Below are 22,122 nucleotides of genomic sequence, written 5' to 3'. Positions count from 1 at the left end.
CTTAAAAGCCCTGGTTTCGACAGCGTGAAGTCGAGAAAGGTGGGAGGCAGGAGCACCAGCCCAGAGGGGAGAGCAGTACTCCATCAGGCTACGGACAAAAGCTTTGTAAGTGGTCAGGAGCTCAAGAGGGCCGAGGAAGGACTTTGCACGACGGAGGATTCCCAGTCGGCGACTGGCTTTTGAGGCAAGGTTGGAAATGTGACTTTCCCAGGAAAGGTCATGGCAGATAGTGAGACCCAGAAGCTTGAAAGAAAAGACTTCTTCCAGAGGATTGTTGAGAAAGTGGATGGGGGGGTTTTGTAAACGGTCCTTTCGAAGAGACATAGTGAGAGTGTGAGATTTGTCTGGATTGAAAGACATGTTCCACGTGTTGGACCAGTTTGTGATTTTATCCAGATCTGCAGTGAGCGAAGAAGCTGCTGCTTGCCGGGCTGAGGGATGACAGATGGTACGGCAGAGGGTGGAGTCATCGGCAAAGAGATAAAGAGGATTTTCCAGAGAGTCGGAGAGATCATTGATGAAAACCAGAAAAAGAACAGGGCCCAGAACGCTACCTTGAGGAACTCCAGCCTGCACAGGAAGAGGGGATGAAAGAACTCCATTTAGGGCCACACGTTGACTGCGACAGGAGAGGAAGTCTGCGAGCCATGAGTGGAGATGGCCTTGAATACCATGGGCAGAGAGTTTGGTGAGTAGGGCAGGGTGCCAGACTGTGTCAAAAGCACGTGATATGTCCAGGGATACGGCTCGGATTTCCTGTCTGGCATTGAGGACCTCCATCCATTGATGGGAGAGCAGTAGCAGCATATCTAGGGTAGAGTGACCTGGTCTGAAACCAAATTGATGATTGGAAATCAAGCCATTGGAGAAGAGGAAGGATTTCATGTCTGAAGCGATGATGGATTCCATAACCTTGCTGATGATTGGGAGAAGGCTGATTGGTCTATAGTTACAGGGATCTGTTTTTGCACCTTTTTATGCAGGGCAGTGATGTTAGCAGATTTCCAAGCAGATGGCAGATGACCTTGGGAAAATGAGAGGGTGAATAGAACAGAGAGAGGGTGAGCAAGAGCAGAAGAGCAGGCTTTGAGGACACGTGGGCTGATGCCGTCTGGACCGGTTGCAGAATCTGACTCGAGGTTTGAAAGCAAGCTCTCCACCTTGTCAGGAGAAAAGGATACAGAGTCCAGGGACAGTTGGGTGCGACTGGGTAAAGTGGGTAGAGATAGTGATGGGTTTGGGACACAAGATTTAGCTGCAAACACCGAGTTTAGACATTCAGCTTTATCACGTGTGGAATCAGCAGTGCGGCCATTTGAGGTAAGGGAGGGGATGGAGGGGGAACATACACCAGAAACAGATTTGATTAAACGCCACCAGGATTTTGAGGAGGGAGAGAGGTTTGAGAGTTCAGACTTGAGATGAGAAAGATGTTGTTTTCTGGCTCTCCTGAGGGTAGATACACACTTGTTCCGAGCTTTGTGGAAAGAACTGAGATTGCCCTCAGTTGGGTTTGCTTTCCATGAGGCAAAGGCAAGTTGTTTCAGGACAACTGCCTCGCCACAAGCTTCAGTAAACCAAGGGCGGGAGGAAGGGTAAGACAACTGAACACGAGAGGGGATAAATCTGTGCATGAGGGAGAGCAAGTTTCTTTGAAAGAATTCCCAGGATGAGTTGATGTTTGAGAAAGTAGTGATAGGAGACCAGTCTGTAAGTTTGATGGCTGCTCGGAGACCCTGCCAGTCGGCTTGAGTGAAATGCCAGACTCGACGGCATTGAGGTGGTTCTCTGATAACAGCCAGAGAGATGTCCACTTTAATAAGGACGTGGTCAGAAGAACCAATTGGAGCGAAGGAAGAGCAGCAGATATTGTCAGGGAAATTTGTCAAAATCAGATCCAGAAGAGATGGAGTACCATTGGTTGAGATCCGGGTCGGGAAGTTGACCGATTGAGTCAGTCCCAATGAGTCACAGAAAGCTTTTGCTGATGTCCCATGGCAGGTGAGAGAGGTACCCACACCTAGCCAACTGGCGTGATGACAATTGAAGTCGCCACATAAGAGGAAGAGAGAGTTTGGATGAGAAGATAGAAGATGGTCCATGTTTTCGGATAGTGAGGTGTAGATGGAGTCATCACTGTTCGGTGGACGGTACAGTACACATATAAACATGAGGTGGGAGTGGAGGGGAAGCCGAAGCCAGAGGTATTCCTGGGGGTGTGGGGGAGTGAGAGCAGTGCAGGGAGAGTGAGGAATAGAGTCTTTGATGAAGAGAGTAACACCTCCACCAGGACGAGGCTCAGGTCTGTCATACCGTAAGAGGGAGTAACCAGGGAGAGATACTTGGGAGTCAGACACGTCTTGGGAGAGGAAAGTTTCTGTTAGGCAGATAATGTCTGGTTTGTCAGTGGCAACCTGCATGGAAAGATCTGAAAGGTTTGAGCGAAGGCCCCGGATATTTGAGGTCCACACTTTTAATGAAGAGGTAGGGGAGGAGGCTTTTGGTGCAGGAGGTGGAGGGGGCGGGGGAGGGTCGGACGAGGGACGAGGGGGAGGTAAGGAGGGTTGCTGAAGGAGTGTGGGGTATTGCAGAATAGCGAGGGGAGGGGGCCGAATGAGGAGGAGAAAAGGCTCTGTGGTGCTGTGAGAGAGGGGGACAAGAGACAAGGAAGATGGCAGTTGAGGATTTGAGAAGGTGGAGTGAAGAGATGGAGGTGAGAGGGCAGTGGAGGGAGGCAGGTTGGTGGATGAGAGGGGGGCAACTTAGAGAAGGAAGAGTGAGGGGGATGAAAGGTGGGAGAAAGGTGAGGGGGAATTTTTGAAAGAGGTGAGAGGGAGGCTTGGAGGGAGAAGAGTGGGATGTTTGCTTTGAGAGTGAGAGTGAGCGGTGAGGGGGGTGAGTGGGCACTGCAGTTGGAAAGAAAGAATGGTTGATGGAAAGCGAGCATCCATGGCAAACTGTGGTTTTTAAAAGTTTTAGGTCAGAGATGCGATTTAACACAATTCTTGATGGATGCAATGAAGGCGAATTCAGAGCATGGAGAGAAGAAGCGCTGTAATAGTTGGATTTTTTAGGCAAGGAATGAAGGAGAGGTCGAAATGAGAGCAGTCTGTTAAAATAGCAGAAGAGTAGTGCCTTGTGAAACAGTAAAGAGTACCACATGTGTGAGAGAGGAAGATGAAGCATTATAAGATCGTTTTTGTTGTTAATATTAATGTATGAGAGAGTTCAACAGATTAGGTCATGGAAGTGTAAAAAAAAAAAAAAAAAAAGAAATCGAGGAAGACGAGGAGGAAGTTAAGAGGAAGAAGAAGTAGCAGAATCGGGAGAAGGTTGTTGTTGTTGTTGTTGGTTTTTTTTTTTTTTTTTTTTTTTTTTGAGATAAGAAAGAGATTAGTTGGGAGAATGGGGGATGTTTGGAAAGTGGGGAGGATGAAAATTGAAGGTAATGGGGAGGATAGAAATTGAAGGTAATGGGGAGAAAAAACAAACAAACAAAAAAAAAAAACGATCGAACACCAAGTGGAACCGGTAGGCCTCAAGCCTAGGACTAGGCCTCAAACACCAGGTGAGAACGTCGACATAAATACTCACAAAATAGCACGATTTTTGAAACAAAACCGAACTAGGAACACACATTAACATGTAGGTGAGAAAATTAAACAGTTAAAACGGGACAAATAACAACCGGAACTTAACTTTGAGAATGTCAGCAGGGAGCCCCGAAGGAGACCTCTTGCCGCTCAGAACCGGAACCGGAAGTTCTTTGTACCTCTTTGTGGTGAGGATGCTGAGGTCACGGAGAGATTCACTTACTTTGGCAGTGATATTCATGCCTCTGTATGTTGTGATCCAAATGTTGATAGACATCTGGATAGGGCCTGGGGAATCATGGATTCACTGGATCATGGGTTGAAGCACTCTCGGTACCTATGCAGGAGGATAAACGTCCAAGTGTTTAAGTCAGTGGTACTTGCAATCTTGCTCTACGGATGTGAGACTTGGACTCTGACCAAGGATGTGAGATGGAGACTTAACTCCTTTGGTACCAGGTCTCTTCAGAGAATCCTTGGATATCATGGGTTGGACTTTGTGTCCAATGAGCGTTTTCTGAGAGAGACTCAAATGAGATTTGTTCCCTGTATCGTGTATAGTCTGTGAGTGTCAGCTGCGGCTGTATGGACATGTGGCTCGTTTTCCTGATGCTGATCCTGCTCACCAGATTCTCTCAGCGAGAGAGTCTCGTGAGTCGAGGAGGCCAATGGACCAACCAAGTGCCTCGTGGTTGCAGCAGGTTGATCAGCATCTCAAGGAGATGTGGATAGGCCAGGTGTCTTCCTGCGCTGGATGGCCAGACAGAGGCCCCTGGAGTACTGGCGGAATGTGGACACAGCGACATGCTACTCTGGCGCATGCTCCCATACCTGACCTGAACTGACCAAACTTTTCAAACAAAAGGTTTTGAAAATTAAATAAATACCCAAAAGATGGCTGATGTCTTGGCCTAAGCCTGCTAATGGCCTTAATATGATATCTGTGTTAATCTTCTGATGCCCTAATAGCAACCTTAAACTTTCCCTCGTTTACTTTTTCTTTCTTACCCCACTAATTTCCTTTTACCACCACACCTACCCCATCACGTAGCTCATTGGTTGTGCAGCTGTTGCTCAGGGGGTGTTGTCAGGTGGTGGTGTTGCTGCCACTCTGAGCATTAATTTGGCCTTTGGATTGGCTGTGATGATGTCTGCGCACATCGCAATGGGAGTTTCAGGTATGGTTACATTCTGTGGATGAAAGCATATGTTTATCTCAGTGTTTGTTTGCTTGTCAGTGTACTACCTATTGTGTTTATAACCACCTTACTTTGTGGAATTTAATCTTGCACTTCTTCCTTGAACTGCACACATTGTTTAATAAATCTAAAGCATGGGCTAAATGAGGCTTCCAAGCTTTAACTGCAATTGACTTGATCAACAACAAATAACAAAAAAAAGACATCGTGCAGAGCAATGATACTTACAAAATCCATCCCCTTGCCAAAGGTCTCCATGAATACATCAAATTGTCCCTGTAATTAAGATTAAAATTCACAAACTTAATCAAAATTCAGCTCAATCGGATGAAAAGTGATTATTTTTCAGATTGAAATTGATGATTTTAGAAGTTTGACCTTGAGTTGACCTTTGACTTTTTGACCTCAAAAATAGCTCGTTTCCAAATTCAGTGATGGACTATGCAATTGCTGCTTCATTTTCAGATTAATCAGATAAAAAATATGATAATTTTAGAAATTCGACCTCAAAATCAATAGGCTTCTCAGTTGAGACTACCTCGACGACTTGGTTAAGTTTCATGACAATCGGTTTAGAATTGTGACCTGTAGGTGATAACCAGACAGACAAACAAACAGACAGATAGAATAACAAAATCGATTGACCAATATACTTGGAAAAATCTTCGTTTTCGCAAGGAATAAAAAACTGGAAAGAGCAATCATAGATTGCAGACCCTCGTCAGGACTTGTTTTGTGTTGTGTATTTTGTATGACAAATACATGGAAGGTTGTCCTCAATGAAAGATTGTTGATTGCAAATTAAAGGTCGAAATGTTGTGCTTGTAAATGTGTAAAGGACAAAGGTCTTGGGGTCGAAAGGTCGAAAGGGTCTGAAAAGGTTGAAGGTGTCTAAAGGGTGTAATTTAAGGTGTAAAGGGTCGAGAATTGTCTAAAGGGGTCGAAGGGATCTCAAAACGTCTAAAAAGGGTCTAAAGCTCAATTTGGTCTACAGGGTAGTAAAAGGTCTGAAAGGTCTTTTGGTTGAAAAGTGTCGAAAGGGGAGAAGGGATTCTAATGGTCATTGGGATTCTAAAGGGTTTAAGAGGATCTAAAGGGTCTTGAGATCTCAGGGCTACACAGGGTGTAACAGAGTCGAAAGGGTCTTAGGAGTTTAAGGAGTTTAACCATGAGTTGACCTTTGAGCATGAGTTGATATTATTGTCAGGTCAGGCCAGATCAGATCAGGTCACTTGCTACAGGTATCATGTAAACCTGTCCTAACCTGTTCCATGGTCGGGTTGTCGGCGACTAAACAGTCTCCCAGGTTTCCTGGTGAGGAGGGTGTATAATATGGACACCCAGCAGGATTAAAAACAAAACCTGTCAAACGGAGGAGCTCCTTGTGAGCCAACAGTCATCCACATCTAGTGCCCAACTGTGTCTGCGGACGTCCTCCGGCGGCTGGGTTAATTTTTATGAGGAGCTTGGTGACAGGATTTGCACTCCGGCCACCGTAAAACCCTTCATTCCACAAAACATACCAAAAGCAAAAAGAAGTCTGGAAACCCACTCTGTAGGAGTACCTCCTGTGGAGCTGCCCTCCACAGGACAGCTCAGCTGATGTGATTGGGTCAAAGCCTTTGGTACCCCCACTCTTTGATGAAAGGAGGAAAACCATGGGGTAACCCACCCGGGTCAGAGTGAAGTAGTGTGTGTCGGGGAGATGCTGAGGTATCATCCACCAGATGGTGATCCCCTTGGGTTAACCTGAGGCGGTCCCTTTGGGTAGGTGTCTGGTGGATGTGTGGGTAGCTGAGGAGTTTGTGAACAGGCTGAGTGTGGATTTGGGGGGCCTGGGAGCTTTGGGGATCCTGAAGAGTTGGAGAGTGCCTTCAAGACCACCTTCCTTGATGTTGACGGTGGATATCTTGGAACTCACCATGGGGCGAAGAAGAATTTTGTCTCTCAAGGGACACTGGATACCATTGACCAGAGTCACAGGGCCATACTGAATTGCAGAACTGAGCTGTTCAGGGAGCTGAGGAGTAAAACTGCACGTGCGCTAAGGGTGAACAAGGAGGCCGATGTGCGAGGAATCTGTGAAAGGGTCGAGTGTTGAGCATCACCTGTGGTCAAGTGATTCTTGTCCTGCTTACAGGGGAATTCACGCATTGCGTTCCTCCAAGCCTGTCCCTCGGTGTGCTGCAGTTAGAGCAGAGAGTGGTAGGCTCTTGCAAAGGAGTCTAAAGTGAAGGCCCGCTGGGCCGGTTACTATGAGCAGCTGTACCAGGCTGATCCAACAACTGTCGAGTTGGATGTCAAGGGTGCTACAATCCATTTTGCTGACCCTCCAAGCAACTGTGGTCCCCCTTCGTTTGTGGAAACACGGGCCGCGGTGAACCGGTTAAAATGGGGAAAAGCTCCAGCGATCTGTGGCATCCATGCTGAACTTCTCAAGGCTGCTGGAAATGCTGTACTCATGTCGTTGCATGCAGTTTTGTGCTCTGTCTGGAACACAGGAATCATCCCAACTGACTGGAAGAGGGGCCTTGTTGTGCCTCTCTGGAAAGGGAAGGGTGATCGTCAAGACTGCAACAACTACCGAGGGGTGACGCTGCTCTCTGTGCCGGGCAGTCTTTGCTCAGATAATTCTTGATCGGGTTCACTACCATCTGCTTAAGCACCAGCGTCCAGTGCAGTCAGGCTTCACACCAAAGAGGTCAACGATTGACCGTATCCTTGCTCGTCGGGTCCTCACTGAATGCAGTTGAGTGTTTCGGCAGGGGCTGCTTGCAGCCTATGTTGATCTCTGGAAAGTGTTCGATTCAGTGAATCGGGATGCCCTCTGGATGATTGTTGGTCTTCGTGGGGTGCCACCAAAACTGATCAATCTGATGTCTGAACTCTACTCTGGTACTGAGAGTGCTGTGAGATGTGGTGGTACCATCTCTGACTTATTTCCAGTTGTTACTGGAGTTTGTCAGGGGTGTGTACTGGCCCCCACACTTTTTAGCGCTTATATGGACTGGATCCTGGGGAGGATGTCAGAGAGATCAAGCTGTGGTGCATCATTTGGGAATGTCAAGATCTCTGACCTTGTTTCGCAGATGATACAGTCATCTTTGGGGAGACTGGATATCCTTTTGAGGGCCCTCGAGGTGCTGAATGAGGAGTCAGAGCCACTCAGATTACCAGTTTCCTGGGTCAAAAATAAGATCCAGGCTTTCAATGACATCTTGGATGTTGCTATCTTGTCTGTACCTGTTTGTGGCGACGATATTGAGGTCAGGGAGAGTTTCACTTACCTTGGCAGGGATATTCATGTCTCTGCTGGCTGTGAGCAAGAGGTCAATAGACGTCAGGGTCCGGCCTGGGGAGTCATGGATTCATTGGACCGTGGCATGTGGCGCTAACGGAACCTATGTGGGAGTATGAAAGCCCAAGTGTTCAGGTCCTTGGTGCTTCCAGTCTTGCTCTACGGATGTGAGACTTGAACTCTGACTCGGGATCATCGATGGTGACTTATTCCTTTGGTACCAGCTCGTCTCTTCAGAGAATCCTTGGCTGTCACTGGTCAGACTTTGTGTCCAACGAGCGGTTGCTGAGAGAGAATCAAATGAGATTTGTTACCTGCATAGTCCGTGAGCATCAGCTGCGGCTGTATGGACATGTGTCTCGTTTTCCTGACGCTGATCCTGCTCACCAGATTATATCGGTGAGAGGGCATTGTGGGTGGAGGAGGCCAATGGGCTGACCACGTGCCTCGTGGTTGCTGCAGATTGATCCATATCTCAAAGAGATGGGGGTGGGCCATGCATCTGCCTGGGGGATGGCCAGACGGAGGGTCCTGGAGTACCAACTAAAAGTGGACGCAGCGACGCGCTGCTCCAGCACATGCTCCCATACCTGACCTGACCTGAGTTTCAGGGGTTCTACAAGGTGTACAGGATCTTCGGCTTTTGAATATTTTTAGGGGTCTACAGGGTCTTTCTAGTGTCTGAAGGATCTTTGGGGTATTAGGGGTCTAAATGATATTAGGGGGTCTTCGGGGGTCATTGAGGTCTGAAGGGTCTTCAGGTTCTAAAGGCTCCAAGGGTCTTGACCTTGTCTTAGGTTTTTTTTTCGGGTCTTAGCATTTAAATGGCCTGAAATGTCTTCATAGTCTGAGAGGTCTTAAGGGTCTCACGGGGTATGTAGGGGGTCTAATGTAATTAATATGCATTACACATTCGCACGGTCTGTGCGGACAAACAGACAGGCGGACAGAAAACCAAACGGACCCAAATACAATAAAAAAAATTGAACAATTTTAAAGAACAATCTATTGGCAATATCTGGAAATATGATGGAATTTTATGCTACGTAAAGCTGGTTTAATGAGTCACATTTTTGTGTTGTTGCAATTGATGTTTTGTAAAAAATGTTCTCATTAACCTCGCCATTCAGTCCCTTTTCCCAATTTTAATTTTCTTTATTGAATCCTCCATCGGTGTGTGTGTGTGTGTGTGTGTGTGTGTGTGTGTGTGTGTGTGTGTGTGTGTGTGTGTGTGTGTGTGTGTGTGTGTGTGTGTGTGTGTGTGTGTGTGTGTGTGTGTGTGTGTGTGTGTGTGTAACAAGTAGAAGGTCCCTTATTTCGAATTTTCTGTTCCGATCATGTGACTTCTTCCAAATTCATCCGACTATTTACTCTTTCTTTCCTTATGATACTTGACTTGTTTCTCTTCATTCGTCGAATATCAACCCCTGCAGGTGCTCACATGAATCCTGCGGTTACCCTGGCGATGTGCATCTTGGACCGATTTCCATGGAAACGGCTTCCTCTCTATTGGATCTCACAGTTCTTGGGTGCATTCATTGGTGCTCTAGGGGTCTATGCCCTGTATCATGGTAAGGTGTTGTCTTACAAAATGTGAGCTCTGGACTCAATCACTACTGGATTGTGCTTGAATTGCCTGCCGAACGCCACCATCTTGCTTCTCAAAAGCTACATCTGTTGTTGTTGTTGTTGTTGTTGTGTTGTTCTTCTTCTTCTTCTTCTTGGTCTTTTTTTTCTTGTTGGTCTTGTTCTTGTTCATCTTGTTCATCTTGTTCTTCTTGCTGGACAATTGTTTTGCCAAGTAATCTGGAAAGCAGGTGCTCACGTTGTGTATGTGTTTCATTATTTGTCTTGCATTTAAACGACATGTTATGATTGCTCTCTGTTTCATACTTGTACACCATGGTCACAATGTCTTGTCACCCGTTGTAAAAAGTGTGACTGTCTTTTATCATATTAGTTGACAACACTGAAGGGTTCTACAAGTTATAGCACATACATTTGCAGCATATGGCACAAGCCTTAAGTGTCCAGTGGATCCATTTGTGCTCCATCATCATTACAGAGAATAATTTTGACAATAATTTTGATGTGAACCCAGACATTGACTACAATCCGTTGTTCAGTGGTGTTATTGCTTGTGTCGCCCATGGTTATGTTCACTCAATCTGAAAAAAGAAGGGAAAGAGGTAACAAATTAACATTCTGCCCTCAAAGGCAATGGCACACTTTACACAAGCGGTGACGAGACATTGTGGCCGCACAGTACTTGGGATTTGCACTCATGTAAGAACCAAGCAACCTCTCAGGGGGCCGTGACACCAATTTTTGTAACCCCATATACATTGCAAAATGCTGATCCATAAGCTGTTATGCCTGAGCCCTCAGCAAGCACAATGGTGTAGTTGAATGACAGCAGTCGCTGTTATGGCAAACTTGGATGCCGTGTCGATCAACTCTTCAAATTTGGTTAATACATTTGTGATTCTGTATAATATTTCTGGTGTTGTGGTTTGATGGTATTTACCCGGTTGGGTAATAATGAAGTTTCATCGAGTCATGTTGCTTTGTCCTTTTATGTGATTGGTCTCAGAGGGGATCCAAGCATACGAAGGTGGGGAGCTGACTGTTGTCGGGCCTCATGCCACGGCCGGAATATTTGCCACCTACCCCAACTCTCACCTCTCCACTGGAGGAGGAGTTATTGATCAGGTAGGCCAATGCTTAAACCATCTTTCACCCCTTTTTACCCCTCGCATGCAAGCGAAAATTGGGTTTAAGCAATTGGTTCAGGTCGGTCTGTCCTTCTGTCTTATCATGTTGGGCCAAATGTAATTTCGTTAAAAATGTTTGTTCAAAATAAACTTTCACTTGATTTTGTATCTTTAGGTTGTAAAGGTTTAAGAAAAAGTAAGGTGGGTAGGGTGTTTTCACAAACAGGGTTAGGGTACCAAATCCAAGATGGCCACCAGCATTGAAAATGGACACTCGCTATGGAATAGTTGACATTAAGCATCAGTTGTATTTGCTGTTGTGAATTCAATGATTGTGTTGATACCATATTTATAATGACAGTTACCTAAAGAAATGATATTACAGGTAGGAAAGACTATTTGACAGCCATTTTGACTTTCAAAATGGCCACCAACAAAATTACAGGTAGCTGGTAAGCCAGGTAATTACAGGTAGCATGTAACAAATACATGCATCATCGTACATTTTGAGAGGAAAAAGCAAACACCACTTTATTCACACTTAACGTTTATTCTAAATGAACACGCTTCGTATAAGATTATCAGCAAACAAACATGTAGTTTGTGGATTTAACTGTTCATTATCGCTGTTTCGGCTGACACTTGAACCTCAATGATCCCTGTCTCTCACTAATTGTTTCCCTGTTAACTTTGGTGTTGCAGCGATAACCCATGCAGCCATATACCTCTGTGCATGGAATATTGTTATTCTAACAATTACATATTCCCTTACAGACACATTTTATGAAATTCATTATTGCTTAACGTGCTGGTCGATTCAAACATCGAACTGAAGCAAAATGACATGTAGCTGTGTCGAAGTTCCAACTACACTCAGCTGGAAACAAGAGGCATGGGTCACTTTCTCCAGCCTTTCTCCAAATCATTGTTTTGTAATGTGCTGACAAATATGTTAAGTTAACTAACCAGTAGTTAGAGGAAGACTATTTCCCTCAGCTGCACGATTTGAGTACAAGAACCAACAAAGTTCGTTCACTTTGGTGTTGACTTTGGATCTGTATAGATCCAAAGCATGCATACAAATCGTTCAAACTGGGAGCATATTTCTTTCTGGAGATGGATCGTTGTGCCCTAGTGATGCCAATGCTTCCAGGATCTCATCATCACAAGACATAAACACCTTCATACACACCCTTACATTTGACCAGTCCTTAGTTCTGCCAGAGATATCAGACCCTGTAAATACATGGAAGGCTGATGCATGTTTTTGTCCAAACTTGTCATAAATAGGTTGCATTGCAATGGTTATTATCTTCAGTTTCCCCTCTCTATGAGAAAGCTTGTAGTAACTGGTCGGCTTAGATACATTTGAATGATCAGGTTGGAAGACATCAGTGTCTGGAGAAGCAATCACAACTTCTGCATCTCTGTCAATTGTACGCGTGTGCAGCAAGAGTAAAGTATCTGTTTCATATTGACTGTGGGTGTGTAGGGTGTTTGGAACATGAATATTGCCCTCATTTCTGTTCCAGAGGTCGCAATGAATTTTTTTCAATCTGTTGCTCGGGATCATACTGCGATCAAGGTTCTTGACAGCTATATAGTGTTATGTTTGTGGGATAGATGGAGGAAAATTTCATAGCACAGGTAGGCTTGTATGGTGTAGCATGGTCCTTGGATGAGTAGGAGACATCTCGATGTTAATTAAGTGGGGAAAACTGTGAGCTTAAGTTGTTATGTATCACCACATGGGGGGGGGGGGGTGCTGTGTTAACTAGGTAGGGTTTAAGGCTATTTCTCCCAGTATGTGATTGCCCCCGTACCTTTTCTTATGGTTTTGCATTTACAAAGCCGGCAATAAAAGAGCCATGTTTTTACGCCACCAACAACAAAAACAGAGCTGAACGTTCCCGAGCAGGCAAAAACCTCACCTTCCCAGCTTTGTACCAGTTGGCCATGCCCCTGAGGCTTATGATTGGTCGGTGTGACGTAAGAGGGAGGATGATAGTGTTGAGACGGCGGTCACAACACATAGGACCTTTCTGGCTTCTCCTTGACATGGTCAAGAAGACAGTGAGATGCTCGTTGTCCGTGCTGGTGTGAATTCATTCATGAACTGAAATAAGACACGAGCCACTGTCTGTTTGGCTGGGTCGTGAAATTTGTACATTTCTGAGGAGAGGAGAAGGAGAAGAAGAGCACGTCTCTTGGCCTCAGCAATTGCCTTGTTGTATGATCAAGAAGAAAAGCGACGCCATTTGGTGTAGGTGGACGTGGAACATAGAGGGAGCAGTGTGGCAATCTCGGTCATGAGAATATACTGTATGGCAGTTTGAGCACCCTGACGTTGAAGGCCATCTGCATGAATTACCTCACATATGTGACTGCGAGGAGCAACTTGGCGCCATTTTGCTGTGCGTTTCCCATGCAGTGGCTTCAAGGCTCGATGACTGTGAGGCTCCTTAAGGTCATCTCTGGACACACAGCGAAGTGCCGGCATAAAAGGAGGATTTCCTTTCTTTTTATTTCCCCTTGTCTGTGTTTGTGACCGAGTGGAGACATCTCAAATTATGCTTAGTTTTACCTCACATTTCATTTACACCCTTGAGTTATTTTCATTTTAAATCTTTAATTTATGTTCAGTAAACCATTGAGCAAAACGAGGATAAACGGAAACGAACATATTACCACATGAGGAATAGTACGTTAATCCAGATTATTTTGTTGAAGGATTTCCTCTCAAATATCAAGGCCATCTTGGATTTGGTACCTTTTACAAGTTGGGAAAAAATGCCACCTACATATATATATATTTATCAAAAATATCTTAATGCAGAATCAAGTGATAATTTGCATAGAACAAACATTTTACATGAAAGTTATTTTTTATGACATAACTGTCCGCACTATTTTCAATTTATGATGATTGAGGAAAAACTCATTTTTATTGAATGTTATATTTTGAGCACTAATTGGAACTTGAATCGGAAGACAGAGGAATGAGATTTTTTATTATTTTTTTTTACTCTCTTTGTCTGTCTGGCAGTAAAACCAAATTGAAAATCATTTCAAACACGAAACTTACTGTTTTTAAGGACGTCATAAAGGACAAAAACAACAGGCATGAAGAACTAATGTAATGTGTTCGACAAGGTGATGTCATAGACACTGGGTAAAACGGTGGTAAAACCCGGAATTGATTACTTATACGCTTTTTAAAGTCTTTGAATATTTATTTAAATTGAATTCATTTATTTGTATGCTTTTAAAACTTTTAAAATATTTATTTAATTCGAATATATTTATTTATACACTTAAAACTCTTTGAATCTTTACTTAAATTGAATTGGTTTATTTATATGCTTTTACAACTTTGTGAAGATTTATTGAAATTGAATTCATTTATTTTGAATGCTTTTAAAACTTTGTAAATCTATATTCAAATTGAATTTATTTATTTAAATGCTTTTCAAACTTTGTAAATCTATATTTAAATTGAATTTATTTATTTATACACTTAAAACTCTTTGAATCTTTATTTAAATTGAATTGATTTATTTATATGCTTTTAAAACTTTGTAAATCTTTATTCAAATTGAATTTATTTATTTAAATGTTTTAAAACTTTGTAAATCTATATTTAAATTGAATTTATATATTTATACACTTAAAACTCTGAATATTTATTTATATTGAATTCATTTATTTGTATGCTTTTAAAACTTTTAAAATATCTATTTAAATTGAATATATTTATTTATACACTTAAAACTCTTTGAATCTTTATTTAAATTGAATTGGTTTATTTATATGCTTTTAAAACTTTGTAAATCTTTGTTGAAATTGAATTCATTTATTTTGAATGCTTTTAAAACTTTGTAAATCTTTAGTCAAATTGAATTTATTTATTTAAATGCTTTTAAAACTTTGTAAATCAATATTTAAATTGAATTTATATATTTATACACTTAAAACTCTTTGAATCTTTATTTAAATTGAATTGATTTATTTATGTGCTTTTAAAACTCTTTAAATCTTTATTTTAATTGAATTTAAAGGAAGATTGAACAAGAACAAAAATCGCCTTCATAATACTCCCAAGAACCTCCAGTTTTGCAGTATTTGGACATGTTCTGTTGGGTGGAGTATGAGGGTGGTGTATATAACTGCTTCAACAGTGCTAAACTTCCAGAATTTTTTTTAACTATCTTTAAAATAATTATTTTATTAAAATTGAAGTATATACTTGACCATTGCATGGGGTATCGTGTTTCTTGAACTCTCCAGTTCATATTGTTCCATCCGTTATCACACTTTTCCTCATTCTTCCTCCTCCTTCAGGTGATTGGAACCGCTATTTTGCTTTGCCTCATTCTTGCACTTACGGACGAATCGAACTGTGCAATGCCACGCTATCTGCAACCCTTGGGTTTTGGTTTAGTGGTGGTTGCTATCGGGCAAGCTACGAACTTCAACTGTGGTTATGCCATTAATCCAGCCCGGGATTTGGGGCCCAGGATTTTCAGCGCGCTGGTTGGATATGGATCTGAGGTGTTTTGGTGAGAAAATGTTTCAACAGTTAATAATAATAATCATCATGTCCTTACATATAGTGTAGTATTATTGTACTCAACACCAGATCGATTATGAAAATAAATATTTCAAGGAAGGAAATTTGAAATATACTTTTAAAGGGGATGACAGAATTGAGGAAGGTTGGCCTATACAGCTTAGTTCGGAGGGGCAGGAAAAACAACTCAACTCTTTTTACACATGTGATCAATTCTGCATATCGACACTAATAAATGTCAGAGTGTGTGTGTGTGTGTGTGTGTGTGTGTGTGTGTGTGTGTGTGTGTGTGTGTGTGTGTGTGTGTGTGTGTGTGTGTGTGTGTGTGTGTGTGTGTCAGTGTGTCTCCTCCGTAACTCCAAATCATTTCAAACACAAAACCGAGCAGCCTGAAATTTGCATGCATACTAAGGGAACTCCAAGGTAGTGAATGAATGAAAATTGGGTGTTTTGGTGAATTAAAACACCCATTTGGAAGATAATAACAACCTCATTTAATTATCCTTCAAGGCCCTGTCACACCTTGACGTTTTTGCCAGCGTATGGCAAGGTATCAAAATGTATGTAAAATGCTGGCGTACACTGAACTATAGATGTTTTTTTTTCCAGTTTTGGATGTATTCATAACGAGTTGGACGTATGCATAATGTATTAGTAACATACACAGAACGTTTCGATAACATATAGATAACTTATATCAACGAATGCTGAGCGTGTTGTCGGCGTTCACAACTTATGCCCAACGATAGTCTAACTTATGCAAAGCGCGGCAGCGTATCGCCGACAATCACGTGGCGTAGCCTATTCATAGGCTGCGGCTCGATGATTCAAATCATAACCGCACTAGACATCGAAGTGTTAAGCCGCTGTCACACCTTGACGTTTTAGCCAGCGTATGCCGACGTATGAAAAATTTGCCGAATACGCTGCCACACATCGAATACGTTATGGGTAAGTTTTGTATACGTTAAGAGCATGCTGAAGCACGCTGGCAAACGTGGTAGTATGCCGAGTATGTCGACAAATTTTCAGCATGTTGAAAATTTTTCGACGTATGCCAGCGTATGACACACATTCCGCATACGCTGGCCATAAGTTGTAGGCACGTTACGCGATCGTTGACACACGTCGACACACGTTACTTGTAAGTTACTCATAAGTCGAAACACGTCGAGGTAATGGTTAGCGTCGGTGTTCCAGACTCCATGGTTTTTTATCTTGCCAAAACGAAGTTTTTGCAAGATATGTTAGTCAGCTTGTATGTTTTTTTTTGTCTGTAATCACGTATAAAAAATTCTGCAGAGCACAGTTATCATTGGAAATTTTTGTAACTTCGCATATCAGAGGCCTATAGAGGTCCCTTTCAGTGCACAAATTTTTGAAGGTCAAGGTCAAAGGTCAAGGTCACTTTGTCGCAAATCAGGGGAGTCGACGAAACCCTTATTTTTTGAGTAATTTTGATCGGATCGTCTTCAAACTTCATGGGAATATAGTTCATGGTCTGGCGCTCAGCTGATTAATTTTTGGTGGCGATTGGCCTTGATCTTCATATGTTTTTTTTTGTTTTTTTTTTTGTCTGTAATCACGTATAAATCACTCTGCAGAGCACAGTTATCATTGGAAATTTTTGTAACTTCGCATATCAGAGGCCTATAGAGGTCCCTTTCAGCGCATAAAATTTGAAGGTCAAGGTCAAAGGTCAAGGTCACTTTGTCGCAAATCAGGGGAGTCGACGAAACCCTTATTTTTTGAGTAATTTTGATCGGATCGTCTTCAAACTTCATGGGAATATAGTTCATGGTCTGGCGCTCAGCTGATTAATTTCTGGTGGCGATTGGCCTTGACCTTCATGGTTAGCGCCTAAGGTCAAACATATTTGACCCCAAGGTCAAATTTTCAAGTTTTAGGAACCATATCGTGTAGTACCTCAAATTGAACACCTCGATGAGTGCTTTCTAGATATGTCAAGCTTGAGACATTATGACGTCATTTGGTGATGTTATGAGGCAAACGCATATTTTTCATGGTTACTCTGTAGAACGATTCTCATCTGAATCTCTCGTAGGCAGATATTCCTCAAGGAGTCGCTCCTGGTGGATAGCAGCTCTGTTCACCTCAGTGTGACCTTAAAGAAGTCACACGTGGTCACCTTTTGGCAAGATAGGGGTCACCCTGTGGGTGACATTGGTTTATTTTTTTTTTCTTCGGAATGACGGTGATGTTGACACTTCGATTTCTTGTGCGGTTATGATTTAAATCGTTGAGGGGCAGCCTATTAATTATATTATATTATAACCGCACGAGAAATCGAAGTGTCAATGTCACCGTCATACCGAAGAAAAAAAAAAAAAACCCCAAAAAACAAACAAACAAACAAACAAAAAAACCAGGGAGTCTGGAACACTGACGCTAAACATTACCTCGACGTGTTTCGACTTATGAGTAACTTACAAGTAACGTGTGTCGACGTGTGTCAACGATCGCGTAACATGCCTACAACATGTTACTCATAGGTTAGAAATAAGTTTCGGGTATGCTAAACATTACCTCAACGTGTTTCGACTTATGAGTAACTTACAAGTAACGTGTGTCAACGATCGTGTAACTTGCCTACAACTTATGGCCAGCGTATGCGGAACTTGTGAGTCATACGCTGGCATACGTCAAAAAATTTCAAGCATGTTAAAATTTGTCGACGAGCTCAGCATACTACGACGTATGCCAGCGTACTACGACGTATGCCAGCATACTTTGACGTATGCCAGTATGCTCTTAACATATACAAAACTTACCCATAACGTATTCGACATGTGCCAGCGTTTTAGACAAATTTTTCATACGTCGGCATACACTGGCTAAATCGTCAAGGTGTGACAGGGCCTTTAGCAGGGGATCATCTTTGTTCAGCCGAATGTCAGCTTGCTGGGGTCTTAATTCGCCATTTTGTTTGGTTTATTCAAACATGCCTTGCCTTGATTTGGAAACACGATCTACTCTCATGGACTAATTGAAGTATATAATCAAAATATTATCTCGGATTTGAGAATCGGATCTCGTGAACGAAATGTGTCAAAATCTGGAGTGGAATCTGAAAATGTTAACAACTTAGCGATTTTTTATACCTAAGCCTATTTATTTAAGCGAAGCAATAAGCTTAATTGTACACCGCTCCTTCCCAATTCCATATCTTGGTGATGCATAACATCATCACTAGGCGTCGAAGTAAGGGAGTGTTCAGTTTTTACTCTGTTTTCTTTCTTCTTTGTTCGTTTGTCTGGGCGATATCTTGGCCCTCCTTTGATCTGGGAACCTGAAATTTGGGAACGAAAGTGAAGATGTGAAGCTTTGACAAAAATGGTATTTTTTATTTTTTGAATGATCTATTAATTGATTGATTCCTTAATTATAATAGCTTTATTAATTATTATTAATTTTATTTCTCATCTGGGCAATATCTCAGGCATCATTTGAGCTTGGAAGCTGATATTTGGATGTAAAAGTGACCAAGTGATTTGGAATAAACAGTATTTTTGATTTATGGATTCATCAATTTATCGATTAATTAATTATTTTCTTTTTTGTTTGTCCGGGCGATATCTCAGCCATCCTTTGAGCTCGGAAGCTAAAATTTGGTGACAAAAGTGATGATTTGAAGCTTTGACAAAAACGCAATTTTTTGAATAATCAATTAATTTAGTGATTCCTTAATTATTATAACTTCATTAATTATTATTTATTTTATTTCTCATCTGGGCAATATCTCAGGCACCTTTTGAGATAGGAAGCTGACATGTGGACACGACAGTGAACAAGTGCTTTGGTTATTAAGGGTATTTTTGATTTTTTTGATTAATCAATTAATTATTTGATTTTTTGATTAATTACTTGATTTTCAAAAAGTTACAGATTCACATGAAACAGTGGTGGTTTAGGTTTGCTTTTAGCCAATTGATTGAGAAATCAATTATTTTACGATTATTATTTATTTATTTTACTTATGCCATTAATCAGTTATTGTACAGTGCTCCCTCACAATTCTGACTCCATGTGCTGCATCAGCATCGCCGAGCGCGGAAGGTGCCTGGTGGTCACGCTCTGGAGGATTTGTTATTTATTTATTTGGCATGGGGCCGGTGCACTTTGAATCTACTGCTACTTGTTTTTTCTACTGTTTGGATGATTATATTTAATGAAGAAATGATTAAGGAATATGCAGAAAGTATAACTTCATTGAGCACAACGCCATGCTCTCTAAACTATTTTTTGCAAGCCCTGGTAATACGGTCCACGGGGGTCCTTTTTTTCCGGCAATTACAGAAGCAATTTGTTTTTTGCCATTTTGAGGGACCTGCTTTCATGACAAATTATTCATATAAATGTACTAATCGTTGCTGCAATATATTAATAGTTGGTAGTTGCTGAAAATGAAGAGATAGGAAGACAGCACAGATGGACATGGTACAAACGGGTAGAAATGACTCTCGGTGGGGTGTGTGCATGACTGCATGCTTATTTACGTGTGTGCGGTGTGGTGCGTGGGTTTTGTGGGCATGCAATCTGAACTAGAACTTTCACCCAGGCCCGTGGTGCGTGACACTGTGGAGGACGTTAAATGCAGCCGTCTCGTGAACCATGTGCTTTTACACTTGGGGAGTAGACATGCTGCAGCACCAAAGCCATGTAGGGAGTGGACGTGCCACAGCATCAAAGCAATGTTGGACGTGCCACCGTGCAGTGCGGGCGTGGAGAAATTCGTGCATGTGTGCGAGTGAAAGGATTAGTATATATTGCCAGTGTGCGTGCATGGTTAACATGGCCTTCAAGGAGGTTGGAGGAATGTGTACGGAACGGGCAGGGTGGGGGGAGCATGCATGCAGGCAGGACTTTGCCAGGGAGATTGCATGGGTTTCAATTTTCAAATGCTCCCACCCAGTTTTACATAGGACGTGGCAGTTAAAAAGAAAACCTTCCTATTTGGGCGCATTTCATCAACCTGGTAATGCCCTGGTACACTGCCTACCCTCCCCTTACACTGCTTCCTTCCCCCTCCCCTCATACTTCCTTCCCTTGCCCTGCCTTTTCCTCTGCTTATGCTGCCTTCATCTCCTCTTGCACTGCCTCCCGTTCCCCTCGCACTGCCTACCCATTCACTCATACTGCCTTCATCCCCCCTTGTGTTGCCTTCCCCCCCTCACTCTGCTTTCCTCCCCTCATGCTGCCTTCCCCTCCTCTCGCGCTGCCTCCACCCCCCTTGCACTGCCCCCCCTCGCACTGCTCCCTCTTTGCACTGCCTTTCCTTTCCCTCCCCTCAGGCTATCCTCCTGCCAAACCCCCTCTCCCACCAAACACCTCTCTGGAGGTCGAGGAGAGGAAGGGCTGTCAAGGAATGTGAGAATTGGACAAATGAAAGGGTTTTTTTGTTTTAGCAGTCGGAACTGCTGCTCGGATCAATTCAGTTTTTATAAAGCAATGAATCGCCAGATCACGGCAGTATAGCCGAGAGGTATACATGCTCATTCTAAGCTTAGCTGTGTAGCCTGTGTTCGAATCCCGACCGAGCTATAAACTGTCATCCTGGTGTTTCACAGGCAGTATGATTCATCAATATGTGTGCTGTCTCTCGGATGGATGTTAAACTGGACAGCATATCTGCCGGGATCTCCCCTCTCCCCTCCCCCCTCCGCACTCTCCTTCATCCCCTCTCCCCTCCCTCTCTCACCCCTCTGCCTCTCTCACCCCTGTCACACCTCAATGGCGGATCCAGTGAGGGTTCAACAGGTGCGCATGAACCCCCCCCCCTGGGCCCTTACAATTATGTCACATGGTCATCGTGCGAGATATCACTGGACAATCGGCAATCGCACCTCTTTTGCTTTCACTTTGTAATTCATCCGAGCTGAGATACTTTTTGCCACTGGTTCTGTATTGATCCCTGCGACTTGGTGTTTAGTTCCAGCTCCGAAGAGAAAGGCAACATTTTCGGGATCATGTCCCACGGCAAAGCACAGTACAATCCTGAACTATTTCACCAGGTCATCCAAAGTTTCAGTGGCTACATCGTCCATTATTATAATTAATGATCTGATGATCCGCAATGGCGAGTGTAGGTTTGGTGCTCGGGGTCATTTTACCGCATTCTGTGCTTGTCCGTTCGATATTTTCATTGATTTGTATTTGAAACATTTTGTGTATTTACATTGTTGTAAAGATCCGTCGCAAAGATTCCAAAATATTCAGCTTTTCTTTAGAATCACTTCTTGACAGGCCTGGGGCCTTTTCGTCAAATATCTTGATCTTCCCAAATTTTCCAGTGGAGAAAGTAAATTTATGGTTGGACACTGCTAGCTCTGGATAGATGAACTGTTTTTTTTCCTCAAAGATTACATTGACTAGAATAAGGCTTGGTGATATATTTCACAATATGAGAACATCTTAACCTTAAGTGAACCCCCCCCCCCGAAAAAATTCTGGATCCGCCCTGCACCTCTCTCCCTCTCCACCTCACCTCCGTTCTCTCTCTCTCCCCATTCCCTCCCTCCTCTATCCCTTCCTTCCATCCTTCTCCTTCCCTCCTCTCTCTCTTTCCTCTCTCCCTCCCACCCCTCTTTCTCTCCTCCCCCCCTTATAATATTCCCGCCAGCGAAGCGACGGGTTGTATTTGCTCGTAATAAATAGATAGACCATGAGGTGGTTGACAAAGGAAATAAGAAAGGAAATAAAACATTTCATTTATTTATTAAGCAAAACT

At 42.9% G+C, this 22,122-nt stretch overlaps 1 protein-coding gene across 1 annotated transcript in view; it reads left to right on the top strand.

The window, feature by feature from the left end:
• The window catches only part of LOC147027404 (aquaporin-3-like), a 46,899-nt gene that overhangs the window by 8,962 nt on the left and 15,815 nt on the right, over window positions 1–22,122 (top strand). The window contains exons 2-5 of the mRNA XM_085876770.1: window positions 4,645–4,771; window positions 9,524–9,661; window positions 10,684–10,802; window positions 15,146–15,363. Coding sequence (XP_085732896.1) covers window positions 4,645–4,771; window positions 9,524–9,661; window positions 10,684–10,802; window positions 15,146–15,363 — 602 coding nt within the window. The remainder of the gene's footprint in view (window positions 1–4,644; window positions 4,772–9,523; window positions 9,662–10,683; window positions 10,803–15,145; window positions 15,364–22,122) is intronic.

This window comes from Eptatretus burgeri, chromosome 4, assembly GCF_056783735.1.
Source record: "Eptatretus burgeri isolate ZD-2024b chromosome 4, Ebu_testis_v1, whole genome shotgun sequence".
Taxonomy (NCBI): Eukaryota; Metazoa; Chordata; class Myxini; order Myxiniformes; family Myxinidae; genus Eptatretus; species Eptatretus burgeri.
This window is presented reverse-complemented; position numbering and strand designations above follow the sequence as displayed.